The sequence below is a fragment of the Schistocerca gregaria genome, chromosome 3, assembly GCF_023897955.1.
Source record: "Schistocerca gregaria isolate iqSchGreg1 chromosome 3, iqSchGreg1.2, whole genome shotgun sequence".
Classification (NCBI taxonomy): Eukaryota; Metazoa; Arthropoda; class Insecta; order Orthoptera; family Acrididae; genus Schistocerca; species Schistocerca gregaria.
The window spans coordinates 882245054-882260245 of NC_064922.1; the positions used below are offsets into that span (position 1 = coordinate 882245054).

The 15192-nt window shown below is 43.2% G+C and overlaps 1 protein-coding gene across 1 annotated transcript in view; it reads left to right on the forward strand.

Annotated features, from left to right (window-relative positions):
- LOC126355038 (collagen alpha-2(IX) chain-like) overlaps positions 1-15192 on the forward strand; it is a 122906-nt gene that overhangs the window by 77931 nt on the left and 29783 nt on the right. Inside the window, exon 2 of the mRNA XM_050005190.1 lies at positions 3188-3416. Within this exon, the coding sequence (XP_049861147.1) occupies positions 3287-3416 (130 nt within the window). The 5' untranslated portion in view covers positions 3188-3286. The remainder of the gene's footprint in view (positions 1-3187; positions 3417-15192) is intronic.

A 15192-nucleotide genomic window follows, 5' to 3' on the forward strand; every position in this document is an offset into this window, starting at 1 on the left:
TAGCAAACCCAAGTGGCAGACTCTGCAAGAGAGGCGCTCTGCATCACGGTGTAACTTGCTCGCCAGGTTTCGAGAGGGTGCGTTTCTGGATGAGGTATCGAATTATTGCTTCCCCCTACTTATACCTCCCGAGGAGATCACGAATGTAAAATTAGAGAGATTCGTGGGCGCACGGAGGCTTTCAGACAGTCGTTCTTCCCACGAACCATACTCTACTGGAACAGAAAAGGTAAGTAATGAAATGGCACGTAAAGTGCCCTCCGCCACACACCGTTGGATGGCTTGCGGAGTATAAATGTAGATGTAGATGTTCCCAAACAAGAGTGAAGTTTTTATGGCTGATTATTCGACTTATCATCAGGCCACAGTTGTTCGCAATTGGTTTGAAGAACATTCTGGACAATTCGAGCGAATGATTTGCCCAACCACATAGCCCAACGTGAATCCCATCGAACATTTACAGGGCATAATCGAGAGGTCAGTTCGTGCACAAAATCCTGCACCGGTAACACTTTCGCAGTTGACGGCTACAGAGGTAGCATGGCTCAATATTTCTGCAAGTGACATCCAACGACATGTTGAGTTGCTGCACTACGCCTGATAAAAGGTGTTCCGACACGATATTAAGATGTAGCCCATGACTTTAGTCACCTCATTGTATACTCATACAGACTTTTTAAAATCATATCCATGACCTTCTTCCGTGACAGTATCCTTTCAATTAACGGATGTCTGGCACCTGCTTCACCTACAGCTGTCCCTGCGTTATCATTCCAGTTCATATGCATACAAATTATTACAGTAAGAATTTGTATGAGTCGCCTGACTTCTGTTGTGACTCATTGATATTGTAGATGCAGGCATTTACTTTTCTGCATGTTGTAAAGTGCACAGTTTTAAAATTCTGAATATTTTATAGAATATGCCAGCCTTTGTACCTTTTCGAAATTTTATCAATATCTGGCCTGATATTGGCGTTGCTTTTTTTATTTTCGACGATGCATGGAGAAATAAGATATTCGCAGTCCTTAAAGGAGATACGAGGATGTAAATAAACAGTTGATCACTGTGAGGAATAATATCAAAGAGGCAGCGGAGGTCACGATAGGTACAATTAAGAAGAACAGGAGGAAACCGTGATTTGATGAGGAATGCAAGAAATTGGTAAAGGAAAGGAGAAAAGCGCGATTAGATTGGGATAGAATGGGAGACAGGAAACGAGAGGAGTTTTTGAACATGTGAAGGGAAGTTGGTCGTAGGCTACGGGCAAAGAAGAGGAATTATTTGAACAATCAAATAAAAAGAAATGGAAACAAACAGTAAAACATAAAACATTAGGGAACTTTATCTAGACATAAATGGGCATAGGAAGGGCTTCAAGGCAAGGACAAATGCACTTCGAGGGGGTGCCGGGGGAATACTGACAGACCCCAATACTATATTAAGTAAATGGAGGACGTATTTTGAGCATCTGTTAAATGTACACCAGGGAGCAAGAAATGAGCAGGCGTACGAAATACATACAGCAGAACCCCAGATACCTGAGCCAACGTTAAAGGATGTAAGAGATGCAATTAACAATTGAAAAACCATAAAGCGCCAGGATCAGACTGCATAACTGCAGAATTAGTTAAAAATGGGGGACAGAAATTGCTGGAAGTAGTTCACAAAGTGATAAATAAAGTATGGAACTCAGAGATGATACCTTAAGAGTGGCAGCAGACGATTCTGATCCCAATTTTTAAGAAGGGTGACAAAATGGATTGCAGTAATTATAGAGGGATATCGCTATTACCAGAATGTTCCAAAATTTTCTCGAATATTCTGCTAAGCTGGCTTACACCGTATGCAGATGAAATTATGGGGGATTACCAAGCTGGCTTTCGGAGGAACAGATCAACTATAGACCAAATATTCATCCTGCTTCAGATTTTGGAAAAGAAATGGGAATGCAATAAACCAGTTCATAATCTACTCATAGATTTTACAAAAGCATATGACTCAGTATTGCAATCAAAGTTGTACAGAATTCTTTTGGAACTTGGAATACCAATGCAGTATGTTAGACTTATAGAAGCGAGCTTGAAAAACACAAAAGGTAGAGTACGCGTGAGGAAACTGGAGTCAGAAGAATTTGTAATAAAGAACGGACTTAAGCAAGGAGATGCCCTGTCTCCGCTACTTTTTAATTTAGTCCTAGAATATATTGTATGAGTGGCAGCAGATAATTCAGAGGGTGTGGAGTTAAATGGAAATATTAAGACATTAGTGTATCCAGATGATCTTAACATCATTAGCGATAGGAAAGAATCTGTAACAGCAAATGCGAATGCGTTAATATGGCTAGTGAAGATGTAGGTCTAAGGATAAGTGAAGACAAAACTAAATACCTCGTTACTACTAGAATGCCAACAGCATTAGTTCAGGAAATGTTAAAAGTTGGAGACATGGAGACTGAAAAAGTGAACACATTTAAGTATCTAGGCGCGGACATCACTTCGACAAATGAGATTGAATCCGAAATGAAGAAGAGATTACGGGCGGGAAATGCGTGCTATTTCTCAATGAATAGATTACTTTCATCACGGATATTGTCTAGGAATTTAAAGATTAGAATATACAAAACTATTATTCTACCAGTTATGCTGTATGGGAGTGAGATTTGGTCTCTCGCTGTGCAAAATGAAAAGCCGTTTCGAGTATTTGAAAACAAAATTTTGAGGAAAATTTTCGGAGCAATAAGGGATGACATTAGTGCAGAGTGGCGAAAACTGCATAACGAAGAGGTTCACGAACTCTATTCAAGCCCTGACATAATAAGTATTATTAAATCACGTAGGCTGCGATGGGCGGGTCTCGTAACTCGAATGGAGGAGGGCAGGGCAGCACACAGAGTACTGGTAGGGCACCTAGAGGGAAAACGTCCTGTGGGGAGATCCAGGCGTAGATGGGAGGACAATGTGAAGGCTGATTTGAGGAGCCTAGGTATTGAAGGTGAATGGAAGGAAATAGCCCAAGACAGGGACAGGTGGCGAAAATACGTTGCTGCGGTAATGGACTCTCGAGTCCGGTATGACCAGTGAGTAAGCAAAGGAGATACGAATAATGTGTACAACTGCAACGCCAAACTTTTAAGTAGAGACGTATAGATCCGACGGCGCAGTGTCTATCAGAGTGTTATCTGCAGCCAGCTGTGACGTCACGGATCGCGCTGTCTTCGCTGGTGAGTCACCGGCAGAGCTCTGCGCTCTGCTGGCCAAGCACGCAGAGAGCCAGATGAGGCGCCATGCGGTCGTCGACCAGACCGTTCCGCACCCTAGCGGTGCTGATGCTGATCTCGGTGTCTGTGCTGGAGGGCGCAATTTCTACTCCGCAACCAGGAACGACCACCGAGGGACTGGACACCTCCAACGAAGGTATGATCTCATTGTTCCCACCACGAATCACACGTAGTCACTAATAGTGAGACATAAGAACGTCACAGGGGAAAGGTGCTGGAAGTGAAAGTCTTAAATGACATAGTTTGGATAGACTCTACATCTACACTGTACGTGGAAGAAAGCACTTTTGAGGGTTCCGTAGGAGGTGTATGAAAACAGCAATGAGACTAACAACGTTGCGAGCGGTCTGGTGGCGCTGTGTTGTTCTACTCGTGTAGACTGGTGAGCTTATCCCTTCCAGATGTTCAGTCTGAGTTTCAGCTCAGTACGGCCATCAAGTGATTTTTGAGAGCGCCATCTGAAAAGTTGTGTTTTTGTTGCGTGTTACGAAAATGGGATAGTGGAGCTTAGAGCAACGTTATTCCTTCAAGTGTTTTGTTTAACTTGGAGAATCCGAGAGTGTGACCTCTTAAAAGTTGAATCAGGCTTATGGGGAACATTGTTTATCCAGAGCACGAGTTTTTTGCTGACACAAATCATTTTGGGAGGCCAAAACATTGAAGATGAACCTCGCTCAGGGAGACATTCAACTTCAAGACCAGGTGAGACCCGACTGACGTTTAACAACAAGGATGAAGGGTGACCTGTTAAACACCTTGGCGGTACATAAAATTATGACTGAAATTTTGCACACGCGGAAGGTTTATTCCTAAACGGTGCCGAAAAACATTACCACACGGCCACTTTTATCACGGAATTTTTTACCTCAAAAGCCATTCCTGTTTGTTTTTTTCCGCGGCCCCTCTGTTCACCTGATCTGAGGCATTTCTTTTCCCGAAATCGAAAAATGTCTTAAAAGGACGTCATTTTGGGTCTCTGGAGAACATTGAAAAGAATGTGACCGACATGTTGAAGGCCCTACCAGATGAAGGCATTCAGCGCTGCTTCCACCACTGGGAATAACGAGTCCGCCAGTGTATAGGTACGGAAGGGAACTACTTTTAAGGGGACAATGTTGTTGTTTGAAAAGAAAAAAAAAAGTTTGGTAGGTAAAGAACCAGTCTCATTACTTTTCTTACACACCTCATGTATTCAGGTTTCCCACTTACGCGGCAAATGATGAAACAGAAATCGTACCCTTCTGTGGGACCTCTTACTTGCCTAATTTTATCATTATGAGTTATATATGGGATAGGCAACAGTTAGCTGCAACTTTCAGCTACTTCTCTACACAGTCGTCAGCCTCACGAGGTAGCCGCGCGGTCTAAAACGCCTTGACACCGTTTGCGCGGCTCCCCCCGTCGTAGGTTCGTGTCCTCCCTCTGGCTTGGGTGGGCGTGTTGCCGTTAGCTTAAGTTAGATTAAGTAGTGTGTAAGCCTAGGGACAGATGACCTCAGCAGTTTTGTCCCATAGGTACTTACCACAATTTCCCAATTAGACATTTGTCGTAGTGTTGTTCCAATATACCAATATCCTCGGCATAGAAGGCAGCCGCCTCTGCTTTCCGCGATTTCTCTACGCTGGTCTACAGCTCGTTGTCTGTGCGAAAATGTGCTCTTCACAGCCAGCGGTTCATGTGAGTAAAGATGGAACTCACGGGGGAACTAATTTCGGGGAGTGTTGTGGGTGATCAGGTACTTCCCATCGAAAACGCCCCTGTAGAGACGAAAATTTAATAGTCATGGGTGACTGGAATTCAACAGTAGGAAAAGGAAGAGAAGGAAACGTAGTAGGTGAATATGGATTGGGGCCAAGAAATGAAAGAGGAAGCCGTCTGGTAGAATTTTGCACAGAGCATAACTTAATCATAGCTAACACTTGGTTCTAGAATCATGAAAGGAAGTTGTATGCATGGAAGAACCCTGGAGGCACTAAAAGGTTTCATATAGATTATATAATAGTAAGACAGAGATTTAGGATCCAGGTTTTAAATTGTAAGACATTTCCAGGGGCAGATGTGAACTCTGACCACAATCTATTGGTTATGAATTGTAGGTTAAAACTGAAGAAACTGCAAAATGGTGGGAATTTAAGGAGATGAGACAGGGATAAACTGAAAGAACCAGAGGTTGTACAGAGTTTCAGTGAGAGCATAAGGGAACAATTAACAGGAATGGGGGAAAGAAATACAGTAGAAGAAGAATGGGTAGCTTTGAGGGATGAAGTAGTGAAGGAAGCAGAGGATCAAGTAGGTAAAGAGACGAGGGCTAGTAGAAATCCTTGGGTAACAGAAGAGATATTGAATTTAATTTATGAAAGGAGAAAATATAAAAATGCAGTAAATGAAGCAGGCAAAAAGGAATACAAACGTCTTAAAAACGAGATCGACAGGAAGTGCAAAAATGACTATGCAGGTATGGCTAGAGGACAAATGTAAGGATGTAGAGGCTTATCTCACCAGGGTTAAGATAGATACTGCATACAGGAAAATTAAAGAGACGCTTGAAGAAAAGAGAACCACTTGCATGAATATCAAGAGCTCAGATGGAAACCCAATTCTAAGCAAAGAAGGGATGCAGAAAGGTGGAAGGAGTATATAGAAGGTCTATACAGGGGCGAAGTTCTTGAGGACAATATTATGGAAATGGAAGAGGATGTAGATGAAGTTGAAATGGGAGATATGATACTGCGTGAAGGGTTTGACGGAGCACTGAAACACGTAAGTCAAAACAAGGCCCCGGGAGTAGACAACATGCCATTAGAACTACTGACTGCCTTGGGAGAGCCAGTCCTGACAAAACTCCACCATCTGGTGAGCAAGATGTATGAGACAGGCGAAATACCCTCAGACTTCAAGAAGAATATAATAATTCCAATCCCAAAGAAAGCTGGTGTTGACAGATGTGAAAATTACCGAACTATCAGTTTAATAAGTCACAGCTGCAAAATACTGACGCGAATTCTTTACAGACGAATGGAAAAACTGGTAGAAGCCGACCTCGGGGAAGATCAGTTTGGATTCCGCAGAAATGTTGGAACACGTGACGCAATCAGACCCTACGACTTATCTTAGAAGAAAGATTAAGGAAAGGCAAACCTACGTTTCTAGCATTTGTAGACTTAGAGAAAGCTTTTGAATATGTTGACTGGAATACTCTGTTTCAAATTCTGAAGGTGGCAGTGTTAAAACACAGGGAGCGAAAGGCTATTTACAATTTGTACAGAAATCAGATGGCAGTTATAAGAGTTGAGGGACTTGAAAGGGAAGCAGTGGTTGGGAAATGAGTGAGACAGGGTTGTAGCCTTTCCCCGATGCTATTCAATCTGTATACTGAGCAAGCAGTAAAGGAAACAAAAGTTCCGAGTAGGCATTAAAATCCATGGAGAAGAAACAAAAACTTTGAGGTTCGCCGCTGACATTGTAATTCTGTCAGAGACAGCAAAGTACTTGCAAGAGCAGTTGAACGGAATGGACAGTGTCTTGAAAGGAGGGTATAAGATGAATATCAACAAAAGCAAATCGAGAATAATGGAATGTAGTCGAATTAAGTCGGGTGATGATGAGGGAATTAGATTAGGAAATGAGACACTTAAGGTAGTAAAGGAGTTTTGCTATTTGGGGAGCAAAATAACTGATGATGGTCGAGGTAGAGAGGATATAAAATGTAGACTGGCAATGGCAAGGAAAGTGTTTCTGAAGAAGAGAAATTTGTTAACATCGAGTATAGATTTAAATGTCAGGAAGCCGTTTCTGAAAGTATTTGTATGGAGTGTAGCCATGTATGGAAGTGAAACATGGTCGATAAATAGTTTGGACAAGAAGAGAATAAAAGCTTTCGAAATGTGGAGCCACAGAAGAATGGTGAAGATTAGATAGGTAGATCACATAACTAATGGGGAGGTATTGAATAGAATTGGGGAGGAGTTTGTGGCACAACTTGACAAGAAGAAGGGATCGGTTGGTAGGACATGTTCTGAGGCATCAAGGGAGAGCAGCGGGGGGGGGGGGGGGGGGGAATCGTAGAGGGAGGCCAAGAGACGAATACACTAAGCAGATTCATAAGGATGTAGGCTGCGGTAGGTACTGGGAGATAAAGAAGCTTGAACCTTGAACAGGATAGGGTAACATGGAGAGCTGCATCAAACCAGTCTCAGGACTGAAGACCACAACAACAACAACAATTTCAACTTTACGACTACCGTCTCGCACTCTCTTGTACGTATCTGACATGTCTTGCCCCAATTGTGACCCACTAATCGTGCGATAAAAGGCTATCAGGCTGTCACGTTTCGTGTGAAGTATACTTTTCATTTCCCTGCATTACCAGTTTTTGTGAATGGTTGATTTTTGTCGATGTCTAATTGCATATTGCTGCCTTATTTACGGAATAAAATTTCCTCATAGATTATTGCACCAGCTGCAAAATGTCTGACATTTTAACTAATACTGTCTGCTAAGTTATTAATGTAAAACAAACAGCAATAATTCTCCTGCACTCCCGTGGTTCACACCAGAGATTTCTTCAATGTGTGTGGATGACTCTCCATCCAGGACAGCGTGCGGCGACCATCATACGAGGAAAATTTCTGTCCGTTTGCAGTACCCAGTTAAATATCCCGTAGATCAGATATAGAGAATTCGATGTTTACGGTTCTTGTACTGAGAAGGCTATTTTGTACGTGGTAGGTCATAATGTTTGTAGTGAGAACACAATGTTTTTGCTAGATACAAATGTTACTGCACAGAGCAGTAGTTCTGTGGATAAATTCTTCTTCTCATCATTAGTTCCATTTTGCGTCGTTCCTTAGTTTCTTCAAAATTCAATGAAGTAGGCCCAGTCTTAGCGTGTAAATAAGAGGCAGCTTGTTTTTTGCCAAACGGGGTTCTTTTCTTTTATTTAGGAAGTATTTTCAGTGGCCTGTATTACATGTTTGTTTTTATACTTATAATAAGTGCTTTATGTAGCAGTTACCAGTCCTTGCAGTTATTGATGGAACGAATTTAATAATAGCACTGATTCATAGGTCCAATAAGAGCTGACCGAGTAAAACTGCGGGTAAAAAGTACTTGTCGCTGCTACAAAATGCGTTTGTTATATATGTAAAAACAAACATGTAACACATGCTACTAAAAATGCTTCATAAATAAAAGAAGTGAAGTACATATCGCGAAAAACAAACGGCCTTTGATTTAGTTGCAAAGACGGAATGTACCTCCATGAATTCTTTTTATGTTTTTGTAGACGTCTGCGACCTGTACTCTTGTCCAATCAGTGGGAATATTTCTCCTATCAAAATATCTACGGTACATCGTGGTGAGGAGTAGGGTTAACACAATAGCTAGCTTTGGCAGAGAGCATCGTACTGAATTTTCAGCTATGTAAGCTGCTCATTCATCTCAGTAACGGTAGGTTTGTTGCTTAATTGTACTGACGGAAGATAGAAGCCAGTAAATTTATTTCCAAATGAACTTTGCTTTGTGTAGGCTCCACGGTGGCAGTTGTTGATGCAACGAATTTAGTGATAGCACTGTTTCATACATCTGGTAAGAGACGACCAAACAAAAATACGCATAAAAATCTGGTTCCTCTGTTGTGATTTCGACGACTTGGAGGGTCAGATTCATAAATTTTACGCCGCTCTTGATATGTTTATTACGTATCGCAGATACGCTATACGTGGTAAACTATATATTGGCATTCGGAGAATTTAACGGAAAGCATACCCAGATAACGTTTGTTGGAAGGTACTCATTTCTCGCAGATGATTTCCGCTATCGAATTAAATCACAAATCTTTTATAATTTACTAGTGTTTTTACAAATGAAGAACTGAGTGACAGGAAATAAATATCTAGACAAAATCACGAAACTGCTCTAAGGGCGGTAGAATTGTTTCAAACGTAGCACCAAATGTAGTAGTTCTTGCTGCAAGAGGTTCGTGTCAGTCAAACAAATGAATATTAACCTTTATTCTGTTAGTTATATTGCTTCTAGCTACAATCATAGAACTGGTTTTTAATCATGACAGGTTTCGGCCGCAATTGACCAACTTCAGAAACGTAAGTCCTAGGCAAGGTGTCAAGACATTGGTTGTGTGCTTTGTCTTGTTCAGTACTGAAAGCGAGCTACTCACTTTCGTGTCCTTTATGGTATAAAGCGAGCGAGGTGGCACAGTAATTAGCACATTGGACTCAAATTCTGGCGGACACCGGTTCCAGTCAGCGTCCGACCATCCTGGTTTAGGTTTTCCGTCATACCTATAAATCCCTCCAGGCAATGGCTGAGACGATTCCTTTGCAAGGACAATGCCGATTTCATTCCCTGATCTTGTAACAATTCGAGCTTGTGCTCTGCCTCCAATGAATTCCATGTCGACGGGACGTTAAACATCAGTATTCCTTCCCTTTTCCTATACCGCTTAGCCCACAATTTACTACATCATGTCCCATTCCCATGTGCAGTGACGAAAAAATACTGCATGTATATTTACTAATCTCTCTTCAATAAATGCTTTGCAATCTGCGCTTCCTCTCTTCTCCTTCTTTCGCTAGAGGCCAAGTAAGGACTAAAGTTTAGCTAGGTTTACACTTTCCCCAATACTCTTTCATCTATTCACTTTTTTCTCCTCTTTTCTGCTGCCCCGCTTCTTTCGTTCCCTTTTTCAACTGTTTTGTCTTGGGAACCTTCTCACCTTTTAACTTTATTTCTGTGTTTTGTTTTGTCTTCAATTTCTTGATTGTTTATGCTGATTTCTCGTACTACGCAATTTTGTCGAGAACTCACATTTTGATAGCGTGGCTGTGCACAACAAATAGGCTGATTCTGTCAAACAAGGGAGCAGCAACAGTCACTATTGCTAATGGTATTAATTTAAGTAAATAGCATAACTTACGTAAATTTCGTTATTTACGTAAGTAAAGTCCACTATCAATAGTGACCTTTTTGAAAGAATTAACGTTTTCTTGTTGATATTAATGTACTTTCTCAAGACGAATGGACTCGCGACCATATGTTTCCCACGTGGAGAGACACAATATGGGTTTATCAGTTTTACTTACGTATTTAATTTTTATTCTGTCAGATCCCTTCACACACACACACACATACGCACGAAGAAGAGGGCGAGAGAATAAACTGTCCATATGATATATCGGCCACACTTTAAACAAGGCAATAAGATTTTCGACGTGCTGTACCTACCATTGTAACGTTTGCAAAAGTAATTAGTTTTGAAAGCAAAACAGCTTACAATGTAACGAAACAAATCAGCCGAGTCAATCATTTCATCGGCAAAGCAAGGACCAATGTTTGTACCATGAATCGAATTTTGAAACTATATTTTGCATCCCCCCCCCACCCCATATGAATCATGGACGTTGCCGCTGGTGGGGAGGCCGGTGTGCCTCAGATTTACAGATAGCCGTACCGTAGGTGCAAACACAGCAGGGAGTATCTGCTGAGAGGCCAGAGAGGGCAGACAAATACGCGGTTCTTGAACATGGGCAGCAGGCTTTTCAGTAGTTGCAGGGGCAACAGTCTGGATGACTGACTGATCTCGCCTTGTAACATTAACCAAAACGGCCTTGCTGTGCTGGTGCTGCGAACTGCTGAAACCAAGGGGAAACTAAAGCCGTAACCTTCCCTGGTGGAATGCAGTTCTACTATATGGTTAAATGGTAAAACATCCCGCAGGTAAAATACCCCCTATTCGGATCTCCGGGAGAGGACTACTCAGAAGGATGTCGTTATCAGGAGAAACAAAACTGGAGTTCTGAGGATCGAAGCGTGGAATGTCAGGTCTCTTAATCGGGCAGGTAGGTTAGAAAATTTAAAAACGGAAATGGTTAGGTTAAAGTTGGGTGTAATGTAATTAGCGAAGTTCAGTGGCAGCAGGAACAGCACTTGTAGTCAGGTAAATAGTGGGTTTTAAATACAAAAACAAATAGGAGTAATGCAGAAACTGGTTCAAAATGAATGACAAAATAGGAATGTGGGTAAGCTATTATGAACGGCAAAGTGGACGCATTACAGTAGCCAATATAGACAAGAAGCCCACACTATCAGAGTAGTACAAGTTCATATGCCAATTAGCTACGAATATGATGAAGAGATTGAAGAAATGTATGATGAGATAGACGAAATTATTCAGATGGAAATGAAATGAGCGTTTGGCGTCATAGGCCGGGAGGCCCCTTACGGGGCAGGTCCGGCGCCTTGGTGCAGGTCTCATTACAGCCGACGCCACGTTGGGCCACCTGCGCGCCGGATGGGGATGAAATGATGATGAAGACAACACAACGTCCAGTCCCCGACCTAGCCGAGAATCGAACCCGGGCCCGTAGGACGGCAATCCGTCACGCTGACCACCCAGCTATCGTTTATTCCGATAATTAAAGGAGACGAAAATTTATAGTCATGGGGGACTGGGATTCGATAGTACGAAAAGGAAGAGAAGGAAAAATGGTCAATCAATAAGGACTGGGAGAAAGGAATGCAAGAGGATCAGAGCATTAAGAGTAGCCAAAAAAATGGTTCAAATGGCTCTAAGCACTATGCGACTTAACTGAGGTCATCAGTCCCCTAAACTTAGAACTACTTAAACCTAACTAACTTAAGGACATCACACACATCCATGCCCGAGGCAGGATTCGAACCTGCGGCCGTATCAGCCGCGTGGTTGCGGACTGAAGTGCCTAGAACCGCTCGGCCACCGCGGCCGGCTAAGAGTGGGCCATAGAGTTAAAATCAGGCTCGTCAATTCTCGGCGTTGATCAGGATGTGCACTAAAACTATTATTATAAAATAATGATGGAATTTCATTGTTTCTGGTTCCCAGTACACCTGTTTATGACAATGACAGTTACGGTCTTCCAAGTCCAAAGAAAGCTGAAAACGCAATATGACAGCCTACAGGCAGATAATACACTCCAGGAAATGGAAAAAAGAACACATTGACACCGGTGTGTCAGACCCACCATACTTGCTCCGGACACTGCGAGAGGGCTGTACAAGCAATGATCACAAGCACGGCACAGCGGACACACCAGGAACCGCGGTGTTGGCCGTCGAATGGCGCTAGCCGCGCAGCATTTGTGCACCGCCGCCGTCAGTGTCAGCCAGTTTGCCGTGGCATACGGAGCTCCATCGCAGTCTTTAACACTGGTAGCATGCCGCGACAGCGTGGACGTGAACCGTATGTGCAGTTGACGGACTTTGAGCGAGGGCGTATAGTGGGCATGCGGGAGGCCGGGTGGACGTACCGCCGAATTGCTCAACACGTGGGGCGTGAGGTCTCCACAGTACGTCGATGTTGTCGCCAGTGGTCGGCGGAAGGTGCACGTGCCCGTCGACCTGGGACCGGACCGCAGCGACGCACGGATGCACGCCAAGACCGTAGGATCCTACGCAGTGCCGTAGGGGACCGCACCGCCACTTCCCAGCAAATTAGGGACACTGTTGCTCCTGGGGTATCGGCGAGGACCATTCGCAACCGTCTCCATGAAGCTGGGCTACGGTCCCGCACACCGTTAGGCCGTCTTCCGCTCACGCCCCAACATCGTGCAGCCCGCCTCCAGTGGTGTCGCGACAGGCGTGAATGGAGGGACGAATGGAGACGTGTCGTCTTCAGCGATGAGAGTCGCTTCTGCCTTGGTGCCAATGATGGTCGTATGCGTGTTTGGCGCCGTGCAGGTGAGCGCCACAATCAGGACTGCATACGACCGAGGCACACAGGGCCAACACCCGGCATCATGGTGTGGGGAACGATCTCCTACACTGGCCGTACACCTCTGGTGATCGTCGAGGGGACACTGAATAGTGCACGGTACATCCAAACCGTCATCGAACCCATCGTTCTACCATTCCTAGCCCGGCAAGGGAACTTGCTGTTCCAACAGGACAATGCACGTCCGCATGTATCCCGTGCCACCCAACGCGCTCTAGAAGGTGTAAGTCAACTACCCTGGCCAGTAAGATCTCCGGATCTGTCCCCCATTGAGCATGTTTGGGACTGGATGAAGCGTCGTCTCACGCTGTCTGCACGTCCAGCACGAACGCTGGTCCATCTGAGGCGCCAGGTGGAAATGGCATGGCAAGCCGTTCCACAGGACTACATCCAGCATCTCTACGATCGTCTCCATGGGAGAATAGCAGCCTGCATTGCTGCGAAAGGTGGATATACACTGTACTAGTGCCGACATTGTGCATGCTCTGTTGCCTGTGTCTATGTGCCGGTGGTTCTGTCAGTGTGATCATGTGATGTATCTGACCCCAGGAATGTGTCAATAAAGTTTCCCCTTCCTGGGACAATGAATTCACAGTGTTCTTATTTCAATTTCCAGGAGTGTATGTTACTAAAGAAACATATAAAGCAACTTAGTGAATGACACAAAAGAACAATATTGCAATTAGTATCTTGACTTGCCAGTTTGAAAAAAGTCTATGTATTTCAGTTTCTTATACGTTAAATAATGATAACGTAACGGACCTGTTGAAGGAGCTTTTGGAACTTCAAGCTAGTTATAATGTATCACAACATTCTCAGAAAATAAGGAAATAGGCTCTGACCATACTTTTTATTCTGCTAAGTCATATAGTTTGTGAAGTTGTTTCACCCAGGAACACTTCGTTGCAACTGACGAGAAGGTACTTATTTATAAACTATGACCACATTTTTACAACAATTTAATTTGGGAGGAAAGCGCATTATGTGTAAAAAAAACTCCTCAAGCATTATTTTATCTTCAGAATAAATCACTGACATAACTCTAAGTGTCGTGAGCTCATAGGTAAAGTTGCAAGATAACAGGACACTAAGCTTATTTTATTTAAAGCTCAATGACAACATTACAGAAACAGAATGTGAGTGAAAGCACTGCAACAATGAAATGCCAATGAAAACATTAGAACACTATAAACACGTAGCGGCAGTAAATTATTTTATTTTATTGTAAGTCATTATGATTGTTATTGAACTACTTGTGTTAGTTACTTGTAACACACAATTTCTTTTAAATGTTCTCGTCCATAGTATTCTGATTTTTGAGGCTTTGACTAAGCTTAAAATACAAACAGAATCTCTGCGCCGGCTCAGCACAACTCGTTTCGAAGCTTACTATATAATATTCAGACTACCTGCTGAAATTGCATTGATTTATATTCAGTATGCGAGCAACAAGATGTTATCGTGGGCAGATGAATATGTTTTGAGTCATGTTGCAGTCTTAGCTGCATCGAAAAGTTTATCCATATGTCGATTATAACTTGATGTGATGCTGTCGTAATTTCAAGGGGGCTTTATGAACAGACGACGCTCTTCAATATAGAAGAAATGACGGATCGGCATTGAATTTGCGTCAAACATGGCGGCCGTACAGCCACACTAAGAAATTTAAACTCATTAGAGTCATATGGCATGACGTCACGAGCATTTCTGCCCCACTTTACTCACATGTCGATGCGGTGGAAGGAAAAACATTTGTGTTTGGATGCTTGAACGTGTCGGACTCAGCTAGCATCCAGAATGAGATTTTCACTCTTCAGCGGAGTGTGCGCTGATATGAAACTTCCTGGCAGATTAAAACTGTGTGCCCGACCAAGACTCGAACTCGGGACCTTTGCCTTTCGCGGGCAAGTGCTCTACCAACTGAGCTACCGAAGCACGACTCACGTCCGGTACTCACAGCTTTACTTCTGCCAGTATCCGTCTCCTACCTTCCAAACTTTACAGAAGCTCTTCTGCGAAACTTGCAGAACTAGCACTCCTGAAAGAAAGGATACTGCGGAGACATGGCTTAGCCACAGCCTGGGTGATGTTTCCAGAATGAGATTTTCACTCTTCAGCGGAGTGTGCGCTGATATGAAACTTCCTG